At 38.7% G+C, this 23,208-nt stretch overlaps 1 protein-coding gene across 1 annotated transcript in view; it reads right to left on the bottom strand.

The window, feature by feature from the left end:
- The window catches only part of shdb (Src homology 2 domain containing transforming protein D, b), a 98,081-nt gene extending 85,106 nt beyond the window's left edge, over positions 1-12,975 (bottom strand). The window contains exons 1-2 of the mRNA XM_061976259.2: positions 12,690-12,975; positions 1,863-2,232 (exon numbers count right to left, since the gene is read on the bottom strand). Of these exons, the coding sequence (XP_061832243.2) occupies positions 1,863-2,195 (333 nt within the window). The 5' untranslated portion in view covers positions 2,196-2,232; positions 12,690-12,975. The remainder of the gene's footprint in view (positions 1-1,862; positions 2,233-12,689) is intronic.
- Positions 12,976-23,208: the final 10,233 nt, after the last annotated feature.

Raw genomic sequence — 23,208 nt, 5'->3', positions numbered from 1 at the left:
AAAATGTCATGAAAATACTAAAAAATGTCATGAAAATACTAAAAATGTCATGAAAATACTAAAAATACTAAAAATGTCATGAAAATACTAAAAATGTCATGAAAATACTAAAATGTCATGAAAATACTAAAAAATACTAAATACTAAAAAATACTAAAAATACTAAAAAATACTAAAAAATAATAAAAATAATAAAAATAATAAAATACTAAAAATAATAAAAAATACTAAAAAATACTAAAAAAAATACTAAGAAAATACTAAAAAAAATACTAAAAAATACTAAACACTAAAAAATACTAAAATACTAAAAAATAAAATAAAATAAAAATAAAAATAAAAATAAAAATAAATAAATAAATAAATAAAAAATAAATAAATAAAAATAAATAAACAAATAAAAAAAATAAAAAAATAAAAAATACAAATAAAAAAATAAAAAATAAAAAATAAAATAAAATACTAAAATACTAAAAAATAATAAATAAATTTAAAAAAATAATAATAATAATAATAATAAAAAATGTCATGAAATAATAATAATAATAAAAAATGTCATGAAAATACTAAAAATGTCATGAAAATACTAAAAATACTAAAAATGTCATGAAAATACTAAAATGTCATGAAAATACTAAAAAATACTAAATACTAAAAAATACTAAAAATACTAAAAAATACTAAAAAATACTAAAAATACTAAATATAATACTAAAAATAATAAAAAATAATAAAATACTAAAAATACTAAAAAATACTAAAAAAAATACTAAAAAATACTAAACACTAAAAATACTAAAAAATACTAAAATACTAAAAAATAAAATAAAAATAAAAATAAAAATAAAAATAAAAATAAAAATAAATAAATAAATAAATAAATAAATAAAAATAAATAAACAAATAAAAATAAATAAATAAATAAATAAATAAATAAATAAATAAATAAATAAAAATAAAATAAAATAAAATAAAAAATAAAATAAAATACTAAAAAATACTAAAAAAATAAAAATAATAATAATAATAATAATAAATGTCATGAAATAATAATAATAATAATAATAAAAAATGTCATGAAAATACTAAAAATGTCATGAAAATACTAAAAATGTGTTCATTCATAGTTTTGATGTGACAATCTACAATGTAAATAGTCATGGAAATAAAGAAAACACATTGAATGAGAAGGTGTGGCCTGTAATGTATATCAATTTCTACAAAATCCATCCATTTCCTACCACTTGTCCCTTTCGGGGTCGCGGTATATTTCTTTAACTCGTTTTTGCGTAAAAAAACAACTAATTTTTAAGGTGTGGCGGCTTTTATTTTGCCGTGGTGGGGCAATTAAAATGTAGGGGGAACCCTGACCCTGTCGTCGGCCAAATTGATTATAATTGATATTTTTTTATATCCTGCAATCCTAATTAAGGTCTCGACCACAAATATGAAAACACTTGTCTTTTTCTGACCCTCTTCCACTTTAAAAAAGCTGTCTTATAGGTCGGTCAAAAAATGTCTTCCTTTGTTCTTAACAATACCGTCCCCAAATTTGCTCTTGTGGGGTCTCTCAGCTTGCAAAACCAAACCTTATTTATTATTGGTGATAGGTTGAAACTCCAGGGATTGTCACACACCGCCTGTAATTCCACAGACTGTTCAATTATTTTGTCATCCCTCCACAGTAGACAGGCTAAAATGTATGCAAAGATATTTGCGACGCACATTTGCTCACGGAGTGCGATCAATAAAGCTGTCACGGTGATGGTAAATGAGACGAGAGTATTGAGGAAGTGCTTGCACCCCCTCGCGCTCACGTCCTTCTGAAGCCTAATTTGTCATCCCCCTACTGAGACACTTACAGGTTCTTGCTGGTCATCTAAGGAGATTGCACTCAGCAGGATCTTGGTGCGCCCCAGGTCCTGGGAGTCCACTTTGATGAGTCTGTGTTTGGGGGATTTGACGTCTGCGTTGGAGGACTTCATGGGCGAGCCATACACGGGGGTGGCGGGCTCTGACGTTCCCGATTCGGCCCTGGGCCGGTTTTCTGGGTCTTCGTACGGATCCTCAAAGTCGAGTTCCCTCTGGAGGCGGTAGGCTTTTAGGATCTCGCTTTCCGTGTAGTCCGGCGTGGGAGGCTGGGGCGGTACCTTCCTGCTGCCGAAACTCAGGTAGTCTTTGAGCCACTTCGCCATGGCGGCGCTGCTTCCAAAGTCAGTGTGGTGGATGAGACTGGATGAGGAAGACAAGGAAAGGTTAGAACAGAGCTGTCCAAACTTTTTGACTTGGGGGCCATATTGGGCTAAAAAAATTTGGCGGGGGGCCGAAAGTCGACTGCAGGTAAAGTAACATATATACACACTAGAGATGCGCGGTTTGCGGGCACAAGCGCGGAGTCCGCGGATTATCCGCGGATCGGGCGGATGAAATTAAAAAAAATTAGATTTCCTCCGCGGGTCGGGTCGGGCGGTTGAAATAAAAAAAAATTAGATTTTAAATAGATTCAGGCGGGTGGCAGTTAAACCAATTGGGAAATATATATACATAGTTAAATGTTGTTACCCACATACGAAAAACGAGCAGGCACCTGCAGCATATGCCACAACAGAAGAAGAAAAAAAAAAAGAGATGGACACTTTTACGGAGCGGAGAAGGGACGCCTCGCCGGGGTCCGGGACCGAGGCCCCTTCCCCCGAGAGGGCCCCACCGAGAGCCGTAGCTGAGGCGATCCGCGAGAAGGGCCCGACGCACGTCCAGGGTCACCACCGCGCCCACCGCACCGACACCCCGCCTCGTCCGCCTTCGCCGCGGCCGGCGTCACGCGCAGCAGGTAAGCAGCTTACCTGCCCGCCACTCCCGTGGCCGGGGGCTCGTAACAGAGGTCACTCCACGCGCTCCGCCCGCACAGCTTACCTGCCCGCCACCCCTGTTGCCGGGGGCGCGTAACAGGGGTCACTCCGCGCGCAGTGCGCTCACGAAAGGGGTGGGGCTCACCCTGGTTGATATAGACAGCAGGACGGTGGCCATGGAAGTCGGAACCCGCTAAGGAGTGTGTAACAACCCACCTGCCGAATCAACTAGCCCTGAAAATGGATGGCGCTGGAGCGTCGGGCCCATACCCGGCCGTCGCCGGCAGCGAGACGCGCTTGAAGGTGCGCTCAGCGCGGCTCCCATATGATTGCGCACTGGTGTGCGTCTGGGCCGTGACAGCGTGGCACGCGAATGTCTGTGCTGCATTGGATCAGTCTCCTTTCTTTAACAGGCAAAAGCTTTATAACCTCACTAATGCCTTGCATCGTCTATATTAGATATATAACAACGGGCGGGTGCGGTTCTGATCAAATGTTACATCGGGTGGATGGCGGATGGTTGACGACTTTCTGATGCGGTTGCGGATGAAATAATTGCCTATCCGCGCATCTCTAATACACACACAATACATTTACGTAATGATAACTAGAGATACAAAAGAATGTAGAAAGATGGACGGGAAGAAAGAGAAGCAACCTATATTAACCTTGTAGATTGTTATAGTAACAATAGGTTAAGCTTTGTCAGTGTGCCATGTGTTATACCCAGTTTACCCTAGGGCAGGTGTCGGCAACCCAAAATGTTGAAAGAGCCATATTGGACCAAAAATACAAAAAACTAATCCGTCTGGAGCCGCAAAAAATTAAAAGCCATATTACATACAGATAGTGTGTCATGAGATATAAATTTAATTAAAGCTGCAAGCAGCATTGGTCGGGCCGGCGTATTTGGCAGGTGCTAGTCCTAAGTGTCCCAATACTTTTGTCTACTTTTAGTCTGAAGTGTCCCAAGACTTTTGTCTAGTGTACCTACCTTGTCTGCATTGTGTGGGCACGTTGGTGCTTCCTGCTTTTGAGCAGCCATCTTAAAAAAACAGCAGCGCAGCAGCATCAGCGCAGCGGGTCTTTGAAGGGTCATAAAATCAAAACCGGAGCAGGTATTAAAACGCTGTTCTGTTATTTTATACACAAGGGTTTAATCTCTCTCCTGTGTTAGTTTGAAGCCGAAACGACAAACGTGCTCAGAGGAGATAGTTTTTGAAGGAAGGTGACCGGTTTTTACAAAAAAATGTGTTTTGAAGGGGGAATAGCAAACTTCCTGTTGATTTTTTCTGGGGGTTGTCACTTTATGAAATGTAGGTCTAAGTGAGACCTACATAGAGGTTTTTGTTTCATGTCTCTCCGACCTTCCCAGTGGGAGTTACAGGCAGTTTTGTCATTTTTTTCATCCGAGGAGCAGTTTTTTGTGCGTTTCATAAAAAAATTGCGCTAGAGCACAATTTTGAGATTTGGGGTTAGGTTTTTTTTATCAGATCGCAATTTTTGCCAGTCCTGATGTGTGTGTTCAGTTCGGTGAGTTTTGAAGCATGTTAAGGGGGTCGAATTACAGCTCAAAGAGGCAAAAGTGACTGTTTTTAGTACCTTTTTGTCTTGAAGGGGGAATTTCCAACTTCCTGTTGATTTTAGCCCGAGGATGTACAATTATGAGAACTAGGTCTAAGTCAGACCTACATAGAGGATTTTGTTTCATGTTTTTCCGACCTTCCTAGTGGGAGTTACAGGCAGTCTAGTTTTTTTTTTTCCTAGGGGGCGCTAGAGCGCTATTTTGATTTTTGCGTTTCGTTTCTTTTATTAAAAGACAATTTTCGCAGGTCCTGATGTGTGGGTCAAATATGGTGAGTTTTGAAGCATGTTAAGTGGGTCAAATTAGTGCTCAAAGAGGCGGCGGAAGAAAAAGAATAAAACCTTACAAATACAATAGGTCCTTATGTCCCATTGCATAAGGACTCCCAAAGGGAGTCCTTATGCAATGGGCCATGCGGGCCCTAATAAAGAATAAAACCTTACAAATACAATAGGTCCCTATGTCCCATTGCATAAGGACTCCCTTTGGGAGTCCTTATACAATGGGCCATGCGGGCCCTAATAAAACGTTGAAACAACATGCTTTTTGACGACTTTTAATCAATGTTGGGTTCTGTTGTTGATTTAACCATTGAATTTTGGTCATTTTGCAACCAATATTGTACAACACAAATACAACGTTGGAACAGCATGCTTTTTGACGACTTTTAATCAATGTTGGGTTCTGATGTTGATTTGACCATTGAATTTTGGTTAGGGGTGCTCACACTTTTTCTGCAGGCGAGCTACTTTTCAATTGATCAAGTCGTGGGGATCTACCTCATTCATATATATCATTTATATTTACTTATTTATGAAACATATGTTTTTGTTAACAAGTTAAAGGTGTTTAATGATAATACAAGCATGTTTAACACATATAGTTAATATTGTTAACAAGTTAAAGGTGTTTAAAGATAATGCAAACATGTTTAACACATATAGTTAATATTGTTAACAAGTTAAAGATGTTTAGTGATAATGCAAGCATGTTTAACACATATAGTTAATATTGTTAATAAATTAAAGGTGTTTAATGATAATACAAGAATGTTTAACACATAGTTAATATTGTTAACAATTTAAAGGTGTTTAAAGATAATACAAGCATGTTTAACACATATAGATTCCTTTCTTTCATGAAGACAAGAATATAAGTTGGTGTATTACCTGATTGTGATGACTTGCATTGATTGTAATCAGACAGCAGTGATGATAAGGTCCGCATTTTCGAATGGAGGAGAAAAAAAGTCCTCCTTTCTGTCCAATACCACATGAAAGTGGTTGGTTTTTGGCATCTTATTTATCCAGCTTCCGTACTCCTTTGTATACACTTTACAAGAAATACATTGTTGGCAAACTCCGTAGCTTGCTAGCTTGTGCACGCCAGCTTTCTGAGACTCTTATTTTGGTAGCGCAGGCAGGATGAAGCAGCGCTTTTATTGTGCAACTGTGCAGTCGGTCTTTGGAGTTTTGACGACAGGTACGGCGCCAGAGTCTGTTGAAATAAAGTGTTTCTCGCCTTCCAGTTGGTAATTTTAATGAGCTGGCAGCAGCCAGCGTCATCTCAGAAGACCCTCGGGTGCCGTGAATGTCAATCAAGTGACGAAAGTGACGTCATAGTGAAGATTTATGATCGCTCATTTTTAGGACTATTTTTTTAATGCCTGGCTGGTGATCGACTGACACACCCTCCGAGATCGACCGGTAGCTCGCGATCGACGTAATGAGCACCCCTGATTTTGGTCATTTTGCAACCAATATTGTACAACACAAATACAATGTTGGAACAACATGCTTTTTGACCACTTTTAATTAATGTTGGGTTCTGACGTTGATTTGACCATTGAATTTTGGTCATTTTAAAACCAATATTCTACAACACCAATAAAACATTGAAACAACATGCTTTTTGATGACCTTTAATCAATGTCAGGTTGTGACGTTGATGTGACCATTGAAATTTGGTCATTTCCGAACCAACAACTTGGATCCAACGTTTGGACTCAATTTTTTTTGCCACTATTATTTCAACGTTGTTTCGAAGTCCGTTTGAAAGAAGATGTACGTTGCATCCAGAGGTGGGTAGAGTAGCCAGAAATTGTACTCAAGTAAGAGTACTGTTACTTTAGAGATTTATTACTCAAGTAAAAGTAAGGAGTAGTCACCCAAATATTTACTTGAGTAAAAGTAAAAAGTATGTTGTGAAAAAACTACTCAAGTACTGAGTAACTGATGAGTAACATACACACACATATCATATATATATATATATATATATATATATATATATATATAAATAAATATATATATATATATATATATATATATATATATATATATATATATATATATATATATATATATATATATATAACACATGAGCCAATCACCACGCCCCTACGCCAGCCTGTACCCACCCACTCTGTGCCCTATATAAACCATGGTATGTGAATGCTCCCATTAAAATCTCCTGATGATTGAGGGAACCCCCTCATGAAACAGGCCTGTAGAGATGAAATAGTCTTGTGATTTTTTTTCCTACACATACATATATATATATATATATATATATATATATATATAAATATATATATATATATACATTGATATATACAGTATATAATTTATATTTATTTATTTTGCCGTTTTTGTTTACATGTTAAAGGTGTTTTAATGAATATACATGCATGTTTAACACATATAGATTCCTTTCTTTCATGAAGACAAGAATATAAGTTGGTGTATTACCTGATTCTGATGACTTGCATTGATTGTAATCAGACAGTAGTGATGACAAACGTCCACGTTTTCAAATGGAGGAGAAAAAAAGTTCCTCCTTTCTGTCTAATACCACATGAAAGTGGTTGGTTTTTGGCTTCTTATTTGTCCAGCTTCCATATTCGTTTTTATACACTTTACAAGAAATACATTGGCGGCAAACTCCGTAGCTTGCTAGCTTGTTTGCGCTGGCTTTCGGAGACTCTTATTTTGAAAGCGCAGGCGCGATGGAGCGGCACTTTTATTGTGAAGACAGGAACTGTGCAGTCAGTCTTTAGGCTTTTGACGGGATGTACGGTTGAAATAAAAAAAAAGGGTATTTTTTCCTTCACACTTTTGATTGATTGATTGGAACTTTTATTAGTAGATTGCACAGTACAGTACATATTCCGTACAATTGACCACTAAATGGTAACACCCCAATAAGTTTTTCAACTTGTTTAAGTCAGGTCATGTGACCACCTGGCTCTGTTTGATTGGTCCAACGTCACCAGTGACTGCATCTGATTGGTGGAACGGAGTGAACGTCACCAGTGACTGTATTTGTTGAAACGCAGGCACTATGAAGGTCTGTCTGACAGACCAAAACAAACAAAGCGTGCATTAACAGATCGATAAAAATGAGTAGCGAGCTGAATGTAGATAAAAGTAGCGGAGTAAAAGTAGCGTTTCTTCTCTATAAATATACTCAAGTAAAAGTAAAAGTATGTTGCATTAAAACTACTCTTAGAAGTACAATTTATCCCAAAAGTTACTCAAGTAGATGTAACGGAGTAAATGTAGCGCGTTACTACCCACCTCTGTCTATTTACTATGTAAGCAATTGGGTGTACCCAGCAGGCACAAGACATTGATGCAACGTACATCTTCTTTCAAACGGACTTCGAAACAACGTTGAAATAATAGTGGCAAAAAAAATGGAGTCCAAACGTTGGATCCAAGTTGTTGGTTCGGAAATGACCAAATTTCAATGGTCACATCAACGTCACAACCTGACATTGATTAAAGGTCATCAAAAAGCATGTTGTTCCAACGTTTTATTGGTGTTGTAGAATATTGGTTTTGAAATGACCAAAATTCAATGGTCAAATCAACGTCAGAACCCAACATGAATTAAAAGTGGTCAAAAAGCATGCTGTTTCAACGTTGTATTTGTGTTGTACAATATTGGTTGCAAAATGACCAAAATCAGGGGTGCTCATTACGTCGATCGCGATCTACCGGTCGATCTCGGAGGGTGTGTCAGTCGATCACCAGCCAGGCATTAAAAAAATAGTCCTAAAAATGAGCGATCATAAATCTTCACTATGACGTCACTTTCGTCACTTGATTGACATTCACGGCACCCGAGGGTCTTCTGAGATGACGCCGGCTGCTGCCAGCTCATTAAAATGACCGACTGGAAGGCGAAAAACACTTTATTTCAACAGATTCTGACCCGTCGTCAAAACTCCAAAGACCGACTGCAAAGTTGCACAATAAAAGCGCTGCTTCATCCTGCCTGCGCTACCAAAATAAGAGTCTCAGAGAAAGCTGGCGTGCACAAGCTAGCAAGCTACGGAGTTTGCCGACAATGTATTTCTTGTAAAGTGTATACAAAGGAGTACGGAAGCTGGACAAATAAGATGCCAAAAACCAACCACTTTCATGTGGTATTGGACAGAAAGGAGGACTTTTTTTCTCCTCCATTCGAAAATGCGGACGTTATCATCACCACTGTCTGATTCCAATCAATGCAAGTCATCAGAATCAGGTAATACACCAACTTATATTCTTGTCTTCATGAAAGAAAGGAATCTATATGTGTTAAACATGCATGTATATTCATTAAAACACCTTTAACATGTAAACAAAAACGGCAAAATAAATAAATATAAATTATATACTGTATATATATATATATATATATATATCTAGCAAAGCTGAATTTGACCAAGCAACCCCCCCGTACCAAAAAGCCCTTGATGAAAGCGGATACAATTTCACCCTCACCTCTGAACCCACGCCAGGAAACCAGCCAAAAAAGAACAGAAAACGAAACGACATCATCTGGTACAACCCCCCCATACAGCAAAAACGTCTCAACTAACATTGGACACAAATTCCTCAATCTGATTGACAAACACTTTCCCAAAGACAACACCCTAAGAAAAGTATTCAACAAGAACAACATTAAATTGAGCTACAGCTGCATGAACAATATACGACAAATCATCTCAAACCACAACAAAACAATTGCAAATGAGCCGTCGGCCCCCAGACAGAGCGACTCCAAAGGCTGTAACTGTCGAAAGAAACCTGATTGCCCTCTCAACGGGGGGTGCTTACAAACATCAGTTGTCTACCAATCTAAGGTAACACGCAAGGACATTAACACATCCGACACATATGTAGGATTAACCGAGGGAGAATTCAAAACCAGATGGAACAATCACAAGGCTTCTTTCAGGAACCAAAACCTGCGGAATACCACAGAACTCAGCAAACACATTTGGGACCTCAAAGACAATAATGTTGAATATTCAATAACATGGCAAATTCTTGCATCCAGCACACCTTACAATAGTGGTAATAAAAGATGCAACCTATGCTTGAAAGAGAAACTGTTTATTATTTACCGTCCAGACCTGTCATCACTCAACAAGCGCAGCGAAATTGTAACAGCATGCCGCCACAGACGGAAACACCTCCTAGGTAACACATGAGCCAATCACCACGCCCCTAGGCCAGCCTGTACCCACCCACTCTGTGCCCTATATAAACCATGGTATGCGAATGCTCCCATTAAAATCTCCTGACGATTGAGGGTACCCCCCCTCATGAAACAGGCCTGTAGAGATGAAATAGTCTTGTGATTTTTTCCCCCACACATATATATATATATATATATATATATATATATATATATATATATATATATATATATATATATATATATGTGTGTGTGTGTGTGTGTATATATATATATATATATATATATATGATATGTGTGTGTATGTTACCAGGGCCGGCCCGTGGCATAGGCCGTATAGGCAAATGCTAAGGGCGCCGTCCATCAGGGGGCGCCACGCCAGTGCCACAAATGTTGGAGGAAAAAAAAAAAAAAAAAAAAAGTTGGTAATATTATTTCTAAATACAAAAAATAATCCCACGTTAATTAAAATGCAAAGTAAAGCCTATTTAATAGAAATATTATTTGTTACAACATTATGCCCCCTCCTCCCCCCGCACGGTGCGCCCCCTCCCTTCCCGTATCATGACTCTTTTTGGACGTCACCACATCAAAAAATCAACACAAGATGTCAAAACGGCCAAAACTGTCAGGTGCCCAGGGAAGAAAAAAGAGAAAAGAAGAGGAGGAGAAACGAGAAAAGACAGAGGTAGCAGGTAGGTAACGTTAGCCTACATGAAATTATTTGTCTGTTACAGAATGTGATAGTAGCTGGCTATTTAGCATTAAGCTAATGTTACATGATTCGGCAATTGCTAATCAATAAATAGCTAGTTCTGTTTTAACGTCGGGTTAATATTGTGGAGGGGGCTAAATTGTTATGGAAAATAATAATGTAACGTTAGGTAATTACAGTACTCCCACCTTACATTCCTTTAGGGACATTTGTATTAGATCTTTCAAGCAGGTGTTTTTTGTTTACATTGTTATTGCCTTCTGGTTAGCTAATGTTTGCCCTGCAGGTAATAGTCACTTTTCCACCCCTTTATATATTAGGTATAGTTGTAAGTAAAAAAAAAAGGTCAAAGACAAAGCTATTCGGGTTCTTGTGAGTACCGTATTTTCCGCACTATTAGCCGCACCTAAAAACCACAAATTTACTCAAAAGCTGACAGTGCGGCTTATAACCCGGTGCGCTTTATATATGGATTAATATTAAGATTCATTTTCATAAAGTTTAGGTCTCGCAACTACGGTAAACAGCCGCCATCTTTTTTCCCGGTAGAAGAGGAAGCGCTTCTTCTTCTACGCAAGCAACCGCCAAGGTAAGCACCCGCCCCCATAGAAGAGGAAGCGCTTCTTCTTCTACTGTAAGCAACCACCCGCCCCCGTAGAAGAAGAAGAAGCGCGCGGATATTACGTTTCATTTCCTTTGTGTGTTTACATCTGTAAAGACCACAAAATGGCTCCTACTAAGCGACAGGTTTCCGGTTCATGAAAAGACGCAATCTCTCCATCCGCACACGGACTACTATTTCACAGCAACTGCCTAAAGACTTTCAAGAAAAGCTGGCTACTTTCCGTGCATATTGTAAAAACAAGATAGCTGAAAAAAAGATCCGGCCAGAGAACATTATCAACATGGACGAGGTTCCACTGACTTTTGATATTCCTGTGAACCGCACTGTGGATACAACGGGAGCACGTACGGTGAATATTCGCACCACAGGGAATGAGAAGTCATCCTTCACTGTGGTTCTAGCTTGCCATGCTAATGGCCAGAAACTTCCACCCATGGTGATATTCAAAAGGAAGACCTTGCCAAAAGAGACCTTTCCAGCCGGCGTCATCATAAAAGCTAACTCGAAGGGATGGATGGATGAAGAAAAGGTGAGCGAGTGGTTAAGGTAAGTTTACGCGAAGAGGCCGGGTGGCTTTTTTCACGCAGCTCCGTCCATGTTGATATACGACTCCATGCGCGCCCACATCACGCTGGTTTTTAATTTATTATTAAAGTTTGACTGACCTATCTGACTGTTTTTTTGACATTCCTTTAGCGCAGTTAGATGCGGCTTATAACACGGGGCGGCTTATAGGTGGACAAAGTTTTGAAATATGCCGTTCATTGAAGGCGCGGCTTATAACCCAGGGCGGCTTATGGTGCGGAAAATACGGTATATACACTTCACTGCCGATGTGGGGGGGGCGCCACCTAAAATCTTGCCTAGGGCGCCAGATTGGTTAGGGCCGGGCCTGTATGTTACTCATCAGTTACTCAGTACTTGAGTAGTTTTTTCACAACATACGTTTTACTTTTACTCAAGTAAATATTTGGGTGACTACTCCTTACTTTTACTTGAGTAATAAATCTCTAAAGTAACAGTACTCTTACTCGAGTACAATTCCTGGCTACTCTACCCACCTCTGTAAATAGATAGTTGTTTTGTGTACTAACATTGATGTGCGATAACATTGAAAGATGTGTTTAGAAGCAATAAGACTGTCCTCAGAGTGACTGTCCGCACCTGTTCTAAGAATTAAAAAGATTCCGAGCCAGTGTTGGCTTATAAAAAATACCATTATAAATCTTCCGGGAGATTAAATTGTTAAGTAATCAGGCAGCAAAAAGGAAAGTTAAAGGCCAAAAGACACTCCTTCTGTTTTGCTATGTGAACTTTGCCCAAGGCTGCACTTTTACAACATTAACACGCCAGCACTTGAACAACTAGTAGAAATAATAGTGCATGAATCCAAGTGTCAATGCAAACAAAAGCAAAAAGGGGAAGAAGCGCACATGGACTCACCAGAGCAGCGCGTTCAGCCTCTCGCACACTTTGCAGGCTTTATTCCGCCTTCCCTCATGTCGCCCACTGAACAATTGTCCTCCACAAGCTTCCACGCTTCTAATCCTGCCGGGGGGGGTGGTCGTTTCTTCTTCTTCTTCTTTCTTTCTTACAAAAGCGAGCAGGGTGCGGGAGACATCCAGCAGGGATCCTGAGAGGAGGAGGAGGAGAAGGCAAAAGGTCCAAGTGAAGTGAGGAGTGGGGAGTGTTTGCAGCTGGCAGAAATGAAGAGAGAAAGTCACAGCGTTTAAAGGGGAGGGGCTTCTCTCCTATCAGCTTCCCGTTACTTCTGCGAGCACCGGAGCGTTCATTCATTTAAATATCTGCAAACGTGGAGCACCTCCTCTAAAAATATCACGCAGAGGGGGGAAAAAATAGAAAGGGTGTGCATTATTTATTCACATCCCTGGAGTGACGGTGACTTGTGTTCTATAAGCGTCGGCTTCACAATCCAATGAGATGCCCAATCAATCTGAGGAAAGAAAAGGAAAAGGGTGACCCCCCGAAGAACATGCTTTATCAGTATCATGCTTCAAACCCCACTTCACTACAAAACATGCTCGTTGGAGCCAATTAATCCTGACGTCCTCATTTGGATGAATAAACAAATCAGCACAAGTTGTTTTATTCATTTTTGTTTTGTATGTTTAAAGTCTTTTATAAATATATATATATATATATATATAAAATAGTGACAGAGAATAGAACAAGGATGGACAATTCAACCCTTAACTCAACAATGAGTAGATAAGTGTTATGTGTGTGTATATGTGTAAATAAATGAACACTGAAATTCAAGTATTTCTTTTATATATATATATATATATAAGAGATGCGCGGTTTGCGGGCACAACCGCGGAGTCCGCGGATTATCCGCGGATCGGGCGGATGAAATTTAAAAAAATTAGATTTTATCCGCGGGTCGGGTCGGGTGGTTGAAATAAAAAAAATTTTGATTTTAAATAGATTCAGGCGGGTGGCAGTTAAACCAATTGGGAAATATATATACATAGTTAAATGTTGTTACCCACATACGAAAAACGAGCAGGCACCTGCAGCATATGCCACAACAGAAGAAAAAAAAAGAAAAGAGATGGACACTTTTACGGAGCGGAGAAGGGACGCCTCGCCGGGGTCCGGGACCGAGGCCCCTTCCCCCGAGAGGGCCCCACCGGGAGCCGTAGCTGAGGCGATCCGCGAGAAGGGCCCGACGCACGTCCAGGGTCACTACCGCGCCCACCGCACCGACACCCCGCCTCGTCCGCTTTCGCAGTGCGCTCACGAAAGGGGTGGGGCTCACCCTGGTTGATATAGAGAGCAGGACGGTGGCCATGGAATTTCATTTAAGGTTTGTGATAAACCATCAAACTCATTCGTTAAAAGGACTCTATAGTAATATAAAGCAAATTTTTCTGGACATTATCATGCAAGAAAAGTTTATTTTTGGGACCGCGATCACCGCGTAATGATTTTTAAAGGTTGCATTACATTATTAACTGTCCCATGTGATCAGCCAGTGCGATTGGAAGTCCATGCTCAATTATTGCCTCCGTAAATAAAACTTCGGCATTTATCACGTCCAAAGAATCTGTTTGGGCGACGAAAAACGTTGAAAGTTTTCCACTTGTATCGCTAGCAACGGCATTAGACTTGTGTTTTTTTTGTCCCAACGTGGTCTTTTACATCGCCAATTCCTCCGTGTCCGATCAAAAAATCTTGTCTGCACAAGGTGCAATTCGCGTAGTGTTCACCCTTTTTTTTTTTTTATTAATATTAGATATATAACAACGGGCGGATGGCGGGCGGGTGCAGTTCTGATCAAACGTTACATCGGGTGGATGGCGGATGGTTGACGACTTTCTGACGCGGTTGCGGATGAAATAAATTGCCTATCCGCGCATCTCTAATATATATATATATATATATATATATATATATATATATATATACATATATATATATATATATATATATTGTGGTATCTGATTCTCACCAAGACACAGGATTGGTTTTGCAGCAAGCCGAAAAGGGCATTTATTGTACAAGTCTTTTTTAGGAAGGGCGGGGTGTGGAAATAGCAAACTTAAAGTGTCCATTAATAAACATAAATATTAGTGATGGGTCCGGCAACACCGATGCATGCGTCGAGCTCATAGAGCGAAACCCTGTGTCGGTGCGCGTACCGCTTTTAGAAAGTCACGTGACCGATCATGAGCTGTTTTGGTCACGTGACCGATACGCCAACTGTGTCGCCTCCTCTGTGCCCTGTGAGCGGCTCTTTTCTACAGCCGGAGAAATAATAACTAAGAAGAGAAATCGTCTAAAATGTAATACGTCGGAAAAACTTTTTTATTTTTTTTTATTTTTTTATAAAAATGTGTAAAAAAATAAAATTAAAACAATTCCCAGTCCACAATCATCCACAACACGTTCTCTTAGATTTCCATGTTATGATACATGTTCACATTATTTATTGACTGTATCTAAAAAAGATACAAATATATTTCTATTTAAATGAAGATATGAAATAATCCTAAATGAAATACAATGACTTGGTTTATATTATTGTATATACTAGGGCAGGGGTCACCAACGCGGTGCCCGCGGTCACCAGGTAGCCCGTAAGGACCAGATCAGTCGCCCGCTGGCCTGTTCTAAAAATAGCTCAAAGAGCAGCACTTACCAGTGAGCTGCCTCTATTTTTTAAATTGTATTTATTTACTAGCAAGCTGGTCTCGCTTTGCTCCACATTTTTAATTCTAAAAGAGACAAAACTCAAATAGAATTTGAAAATCCAAGAAAATATTTTAAAGACTTGGTCTTCACTTGGAATAAGCGGTAGAAAATGGATGGATGGATGGGTCTTCACTTGTTGAAATAAATTCATTTATTTTTTACTTTGCTTCTTATTACTTTAAGAAATACAATTTTAGAGAAAAAAATACAACCTTAAAAATGATTTTAGGATTTTTAAACAAATATACCTTTTTACCTTTTAAATTTCTTCCTCTTCTTTCCTGACAATTTAAATCAATGTTCAAGTTTTTTTTTTTTTTTTATTATTGTAAAGAATAATAAATATTTTAGCTTCTGGTTTTTCAACGAAGAATATTTGTGAAATATTTCTTCAAAGTTACTATGATTAAAATTCAAAAACATTATTCTGGCAAATCTAGAAAATCTGTAGAATCAAATTTAAATCTTATTTCAAATTATTTTGAATTTCTTTTATAAAAAAAATTCTGGAAAATCTAGAAGAAATACTGATTTGTCTTTGTTAGAAATATAGCTTGGTCCAATTTGTTAAATATTCTAACAAAGTGCAGATTGGATTTTAACCAATTTAAAACATGTCATCAAAATTCTAAAATGTATCTTAATCAGGAAAAATGACTAATGATGTTCCATAAATTATTTTTTTAATTTTTTCAAAAAGATTCAAATTAGCTAGTTTTTCTCTTCTTTTTGTCGGTTGAATTTTGAATTTTAAAGAGTCGAAATTGAAGATAAACTATGTTTCAAAATTTTATTTTTATTTTTTTCGTGTTTTCTCCTCTTTTAAACCGTTCAATTAAGTGTTTTTTTCATCATTTATTCTCTACAAAAAACCTTCCGTAAAAGGAAAAAAAAAAAGTACGACGGAATGACAGACAGAAATACCCATTTTTTATATACAGGTAAAAGCCAGTAAATTAGAATAGTTTGAAAAACTTGATTTATTTCAGTAATTGCATTCAAAAGGTGTAACTTGTACATTATATTTATTCATTGCACACAGACTGATGCATTCAAATGTTTATTTCATTTAATTTTGATGATTTGAAGTGGCAACAAATGAAAATCCAAAATTCCGCGTGTCACAAAATTAGAATATTACTTAAGGCTAATACAAAAAAGGGATTTTTAGAAATGTTGGCCAACTGAAAAGTATGAAAATGAAAAATATGAGCATGTACAATACTCAATACTTGGTTGGAGCTCCTTTTGCCTCAATTACTGCGTTAATGCGGCGTGGCATGGAGTCGATGAGTTTCTGGCACTGCTCAGGTGTTATGAGAGCCCAGGTTGCTCTGATAGTGGCCTTCAACTCTTCTGCGTTTTTGGGTCTGGCATTCTGCATCTTCCTTTTCACAATACCCCACAGATTTTCTATGGGGCTAAGGTCAGGGGAGTTGGCGGGCCAATTTAGAACAGAAATACCATGGTCCGTAAACCAGGCACGGGTAGATTTTGCGCTGTGTGCAGGCGCCAAGTCCTGTTGGAACTTGAAATCTCCATCTCCATAGAGCAGGTCAGCAGCAGGAAGCATGAAGTGCTCTAAAACTTGCTGGTAGACGGCTGCGTTGACCCTGGATCTCAGGAAACAGAGTGGACCGACACCAGCAGATGACATGGCACCCCAAACCATCACTGATGGTGGAAACTTTACACTAGACTTCAGGCAACGTGGATCATGTGCCTCTCCTGTCTTCCTCCAGACTCTGGGACCCCGATTTCCAAAGGAAATGCAAAATTTGCATGGTTGGGTGATGGTTTGGGGTGCCATGTCATCTGCTGGTGTCGGTCCACTCTGTTTCCTGAGATCCAGGGTCAACGCAGCCGTCTACCAGCAAGTTTTAGAGCACTTCATGCTTCCTGCTGCTGACCTGCTCTATGGAGATGGAGATTTCAAGTTCCAACAGGACTTGGCGCCTGCACACAGCGCAAAATCTACCCGTGCCTGGTTTACGGACCATGGTATTTCTGTTCTAAATTGGCCCGCCAACTCCCCTGACCTTAGCCCCATAGAAAATCTGTGGGGTATTGTGAAAAGGAAGATGCAGAATGCCAGAGCCAAAAACGCAGAAGAGTTGAAGGCCACTATCAGAGCAACCTGGGCTCTCATAACACCTGAGCAGTGCCAGAAACTCATCGACTCCATGCCACGCCGCATTAACGCAGTAATTGAGGCAAAAGGAGCTCCAACCAAGTATTGAGTATTGTACATGCTCATATTTTTCATTTTCATACTTTTCAGTTGGCCAACATTTCTAAAAATCCCTTTTTTGTATTAGCCTTAAGTAATATTCTAATTTTGTGACACACGGAATTTTGGATTTTCATTTGTTGCCACTTCAAATCATCAAAATTAAATGAAATAAACATTTGAATGCATCAGTCTGTGTGCAATGAATAAATATAATGTACAAGTTACACCTTTTGAATGCAATTACTGAAATAAATCAAGTTTTTCAAAATATTCTAATTTACTGGCTTTTACCTGTATATAAATGTATTTATTTAGCTATTCTTGTTTAAATCACACTTACGTGTAACTTACAAATGACAATATATTTATTTATTTAAGTGTGTATCAAACTGGTAGCCCTTCGCATGAATCAGTACCCAAGAAGTAGTTTTTGGTTTCAAAAAGGTTGGTGACCCCTGTACTAGGGCATCAAATCAGTGTCAGTTGAGTCGGTCCATAGGTTGCCTGTAGGGATTTTTAATGTCCAGCAGATGTCAGTATTTAGTGACACAGTATCGACACAGTATCAATACAGTTTTGCAATGTGTCGAAACGCTTCATGACGCCTCATCAACCCATCACTAGTGTCTACTTTTGTGTCTGCGCCCTATAAAAGGAGTAAAACATCAATTCAAACATCAAATGTTTTTCCGATTTTTGATGCAATCCTGCGCTTTTTGAGGTTACAGGCAGCACTTAGAACGTGAATAACACATTCATAAAGTCACAATCGATGTTCTTGAACAAAATAAGCCTAAAAACATTGAAACTTTTGCCACAACTTTCTGGAAAAGATTCAGGCATTTGACTGTGGCTGTTTAGTGTCTTCAGGGGGGGGGGGGGGGGGGGGTTCCCGTCATGCTTTTGAGCAGGCAGGGTCACAAGGTTGAAGTTGAATCCTTGTCCGATACACAAGATGTGGCACATCCTGATCGGGAATCGTATGGACTTCATGCTGTGCTCTCCCACCAGGACTCATTGGGAGGTGTGCTACAGCCATTAAGACCCTTTAAACGATGCCTTTTTTTTTTTCCCTTTACGAGCTCGCTTGCTCCCACAGGCGGGAAAGAGGATGAGGTCATCGAGCTGGAATCCCGGCACACACACATGCACGCCCCTCCACCATGCGAGATAGCCATCAACATCAAGACCTCTCACGTCTTTTCTCCTCCAGCTCACTGAGATGAAGGTTTTCCTGGCAAAAGTAAAAAAAGCACTTGGAAAGAAAAACGTGAAGCCGCTGGGGGGTTTACGACGGTCGTTCCCGTATTCTGCTTTTCAGTTTAGGTGCAATCATTTATACCGGGGGTGTCCAAAGTGCGGCCCGGGGGCCATATTTTTTTTTATTGACCCGCGACACATTCTAAAGACAAAATAAAAACACCCTGGATTACAACATTGTGTAAAAAAACAACAACGAGAAAATACTATTTTGGTAGAATTTTCTTGTGAATGCATTATCAGCGTTTCTCAAAGTGTGGGGCGCGCCCCACTGGTGGGGAATAGAGACATGACAGGTGGGGCGCGAGGAACGGGAGGAGTTTTCACTTTAAATTTTTTTTTTTTAATTATTATATTTTTTACTATGCTTTCATTTTCTATACACACTGTAAATCACTTTGTGATTCTGTCTGTGAAATCCGCTATATAAATGAATGGAAATTACCGGTACTTATTTTTACTGTAGGCTTTATATTTCTCGGTAGGAGCGAAAGTTTGACAGACATAGCAACAGTAACTAATGGGGGCGGGGCTAAGCGGAACAAACTTTCGCGCGGATGGGTAGCAGGCTAATGTGTGGATCACAATTACACAAATATATACATTTGTGACTCGCACCTCAAAGGTCGTCGAGCCAGAGCCAGCGCCTGCAGAGAAACAAAAATGTGACGGGCACACACTGTGTCATTCACCGGGAAGCACTCGCGTCAAGGCAGCTCAGCCCCGAACTCAATGAGGTTTTAACAGATGTTGTGAGCGCGGTAAATTTGATCAAAACACGACCACTGAAAGCGCGACTGTTCTCTGCACTGTGTGAGGAAATGGGAGCTGATCATACAGCCGTGCTGTTTCACAGTGAAGCAAGGTGGCTCTCCTGGGGGAAAGTGCTGTCACTTGCCCTGTCTTGCCAAATGCATAGCTCCTCCTTTTTTTTTTTTGCAAAGATTGCAAAGTGGCACTTTTATTGTATTTATTATTGAACTTGATGCAAGTTTTTTGATTTATTATTGAACTTGATGCAAGTTATAACACTTTTTTTGATTTATTATTGAACTTGATGCAAGTTATTTGATTTATTATTGAACTTGATGCAAGTTATAACACTTTTTTTGATTTATTATTGAACGTGATGCAAGTTATAACACTTTTTGATTTATTATTGAACTTGATGCAAGTTATAACACTTTTGTGATTTATTATTGAACTTGATGCAAGTTATAACACTTTTATTGATTTATTATTGAACTTGATGCAAGTTATAACACTTTTATTTGATTTATTATTGAACTTGATGCAAGTTATAACACTTTTATTTGATTTATTATTGAACTTGATGCAAGTTATAACACTTTTTTTGATTTATTATTGAACGTGATGCAAGTTATAACAGTTTTTTTTATTTATTATTGAACGTGATGCAAGTTATAACACTTTTTTTGATTTATTATTGAACTTGATGCAAGTTATAACACTTTTGTTTTATTTATTATTGAACTTGATGGAAGTTATTTTATTTATTATTGAACTTGATGCAAGTTATACCACAGCTGCACAGTTATTTTATTTATTATTGAACTTGATGTTATTTTATGTTATTGAGTTTGAATGTATACAACTTGATGTTCAATAAATTTGAAAATGTTAAAGCTTGGCATTAGCGTTCTGTTGGGGTCGATGGGGGCAGGTGGGGCTTGAAAACTCCCCCTTGTCCAAAGTGGGGGATGACAAAAAAAGTTTGAGAACCACTGCATTAACTTGTGTGATGACTGCATTATTGCTGATAGTATATATTTGTACCATGAATTAATTTAAGTGGACCCCGACTTAAACAAGTGTAAAAACGTATTTCTATTTTCCCCTTCTCTGGGATTATATTCCCAGTTTTGATCTCGGACGTCTGGTCATTTATAGCATATAGGAATATTCTATTACTGTTAAGCAAACTATGAATAATAAAACATGTGTCCTTTATCATAGCTACACGTATGACAAAAATACGCGTGAAAATCGGTGGTATTCAGTGAGGTAAGATGAATTAAATGCGCTGACAGTTCATTGCTCCTGCCAAATTAATTGCACTGAATGGAGCGGATCACCACTCCAAGATGGCGGCCCCGCGTCTCCTCAGCGCCACTAGGCAGTAGCGCTCCATGCTGCGTACCATGAATTGATTAACGCGCACCCCGACTTAAACAAGTTGAAAAACGTTTACCATTTAGTGGTCAATTGTACGGAATATGTACTGTACTGTGCAATCTACTAATAAAAGTTTCAATCAATCCATCAATCAAATGCTAAAATCAAGACAAACTTGAATGCCAACGTTAACATGCCAACAGTTAAAGTGCGTCAACTACCAGGCGTTCAGCTGCAAAATTGGCTAAAAAGTTAGCATTTTAATGCTAGCATTGTTGCGCTTGTAACGCGAAAGCAAGACAACTTGAAATATGTTGCTAGATGCTATTGCTATTGTTAGCATGTGAACAGTTAGCATGCGTCCAGTACCAAGTCCTACGACTCTGAGGTGTTCGGCTGCAGAATTGGCTAAAAAGTTAGCATTCTAATGTTAGTAGGCTATTGTTAGCATGCTAACAGTTAGCATTCGTCAAGTACCAAGTCCTATGACTCTGAGGTGTTCGGCTGCCAAATTAGCTAAAAGGTTAGCATTTTTTTGTTAGCATGCTTGAATGCTCATGATAGTATGTTAACAGTTAGCATGTGTGAACTAGCAAGTCATTTGACTATGATGCATATGCAAGTAAAATTAGCTCGAAAGCATGCAAACAGTTAGCGTGTGTCAAAAACCAAATTATATGACTTTGGGGTGTTTGGCTGCAAAATTGGCTAAAAAGTTAGCATTTTAATGCTAGCATTGTTGCGCTTGAAACACGAAAGCAAGACAACTTGAAATATGTTGCTAGATGCTATTGTTAGCATGCGAACAGTTAGCATGCGTCCAGTACCAAGTCCTACGACTCTGAGGTGTTCAGCTGCAAAATTGGCTAAAAAGTTAGCATTCTAATGTTAGTATGCTATTGTTAGCATGCTAACAGTTAGCATTCGTCAAGTACCAGGTCCTATGACTCTGAGGTGTTCGGCTGCCAAATTAGCTAAAAGGTTAGCATTTTTTTGTTAGCATGCTAGAATGCTCATGATAGTATGTTAACAGTTAGCATGTGTCAACTAGCAAGTCATTTGACTATGATGCATATGCAAGTAAAATTAGCTCGAAAGCATGCAAACAGTTAGCGTGTGTCAAATACCAAATTATATGACTCTGGGGTGTTTGGCTGCAAAATTGGCTAAAAAGTTAGCATTTTAATGCTAGCATTGTTGCGCTTGTAACGCGAAAGCAAGACAACTTGAAATATGTTGCTAGATGCTATTGCTATTGTTAGCATGTGAACAGTTAGCATGCGTCCAGTACCAAGTCCTACGACTCTGAGGGTTTCGGCTGCAGAATTGGCTAAAAAGTTAGCATTCTAATGTTAGTATGCTATTGTTAGCATGCTAACAGTTAGCATTCGTCAAGTACCAGGTCCTATGACTCTGAGGTGTTCGGCTGCCAAATTAGCTAAAAGGTTAGTATTTCTTTGTTAGCATGCTAGAATGCTCATGATAGTATGTTAACAGTTAGCATGTGTCAACTAGCAAGTCATTTGACTATGATGCATATGCAAGTAAAATTAGCTCGAAAGCATGCAAACAGTTAGCATGTGTCAAATACCAAATTATATGACTCTGGGGTGTTTGGCTGCAAAATTGGCTAAAAAGTTAGCATTTTAATGCTAGCATTGTTGCGCTTGTAACGCGAAAGCAAGACAACTTGAAATATGTTGCTAGATGCTATTGCTATTGTTAGCATGTGAACAGTTAGCATGCGTCCAGTACCAAGTCCTACGACTCTGAGGTGTTCGGCTGCAGAATTGGCTAAAAAGTTAGCATTCTAATGTTAGTACGCTATTGTTAGCATGCTAACAGTTAGCATTCGTCAAGTTCAAAGTCCTATGACTCTGAGGTGTGAACGACCAAGTCATTTGACTATGATGCATATGCAAGTAAAACTAGCTTGAAAGCATGCAAACAGTTAGCGTGTGTCAAATACCAAATTATATGACTCTGAGGTATTCGGCTGCAAAATTGGCAAAACATTTTGCATTTTAATGTTAGAATGCTATTGTTAGCATGCGAACAGTTAGCATGCGTCAACTACCAAGTCATATGACTATGACGCATACGCAAGTAAAATTA

The sequence above is a fragment of the Nerophis lumbriciformis genome, linkage group LG14 (assembly GCF_033978685.3).
Source record: "Nerophis lumbriciformis linkage group LG14, RoL_Nlum_v2.1, whole genome shotgun sequence".
NCBI lineage: Eukaryota > Metazoa > Chordata > Actinopteri > Syngnathiformes > Syngnathidae > Nerophis > Nerophis lumbriciformis.
The sequence above is the reverse complement of the archived record's forward strand: the minus strand, read 5'-3'. Positions and strand labels throughout refer to the sequence as shown.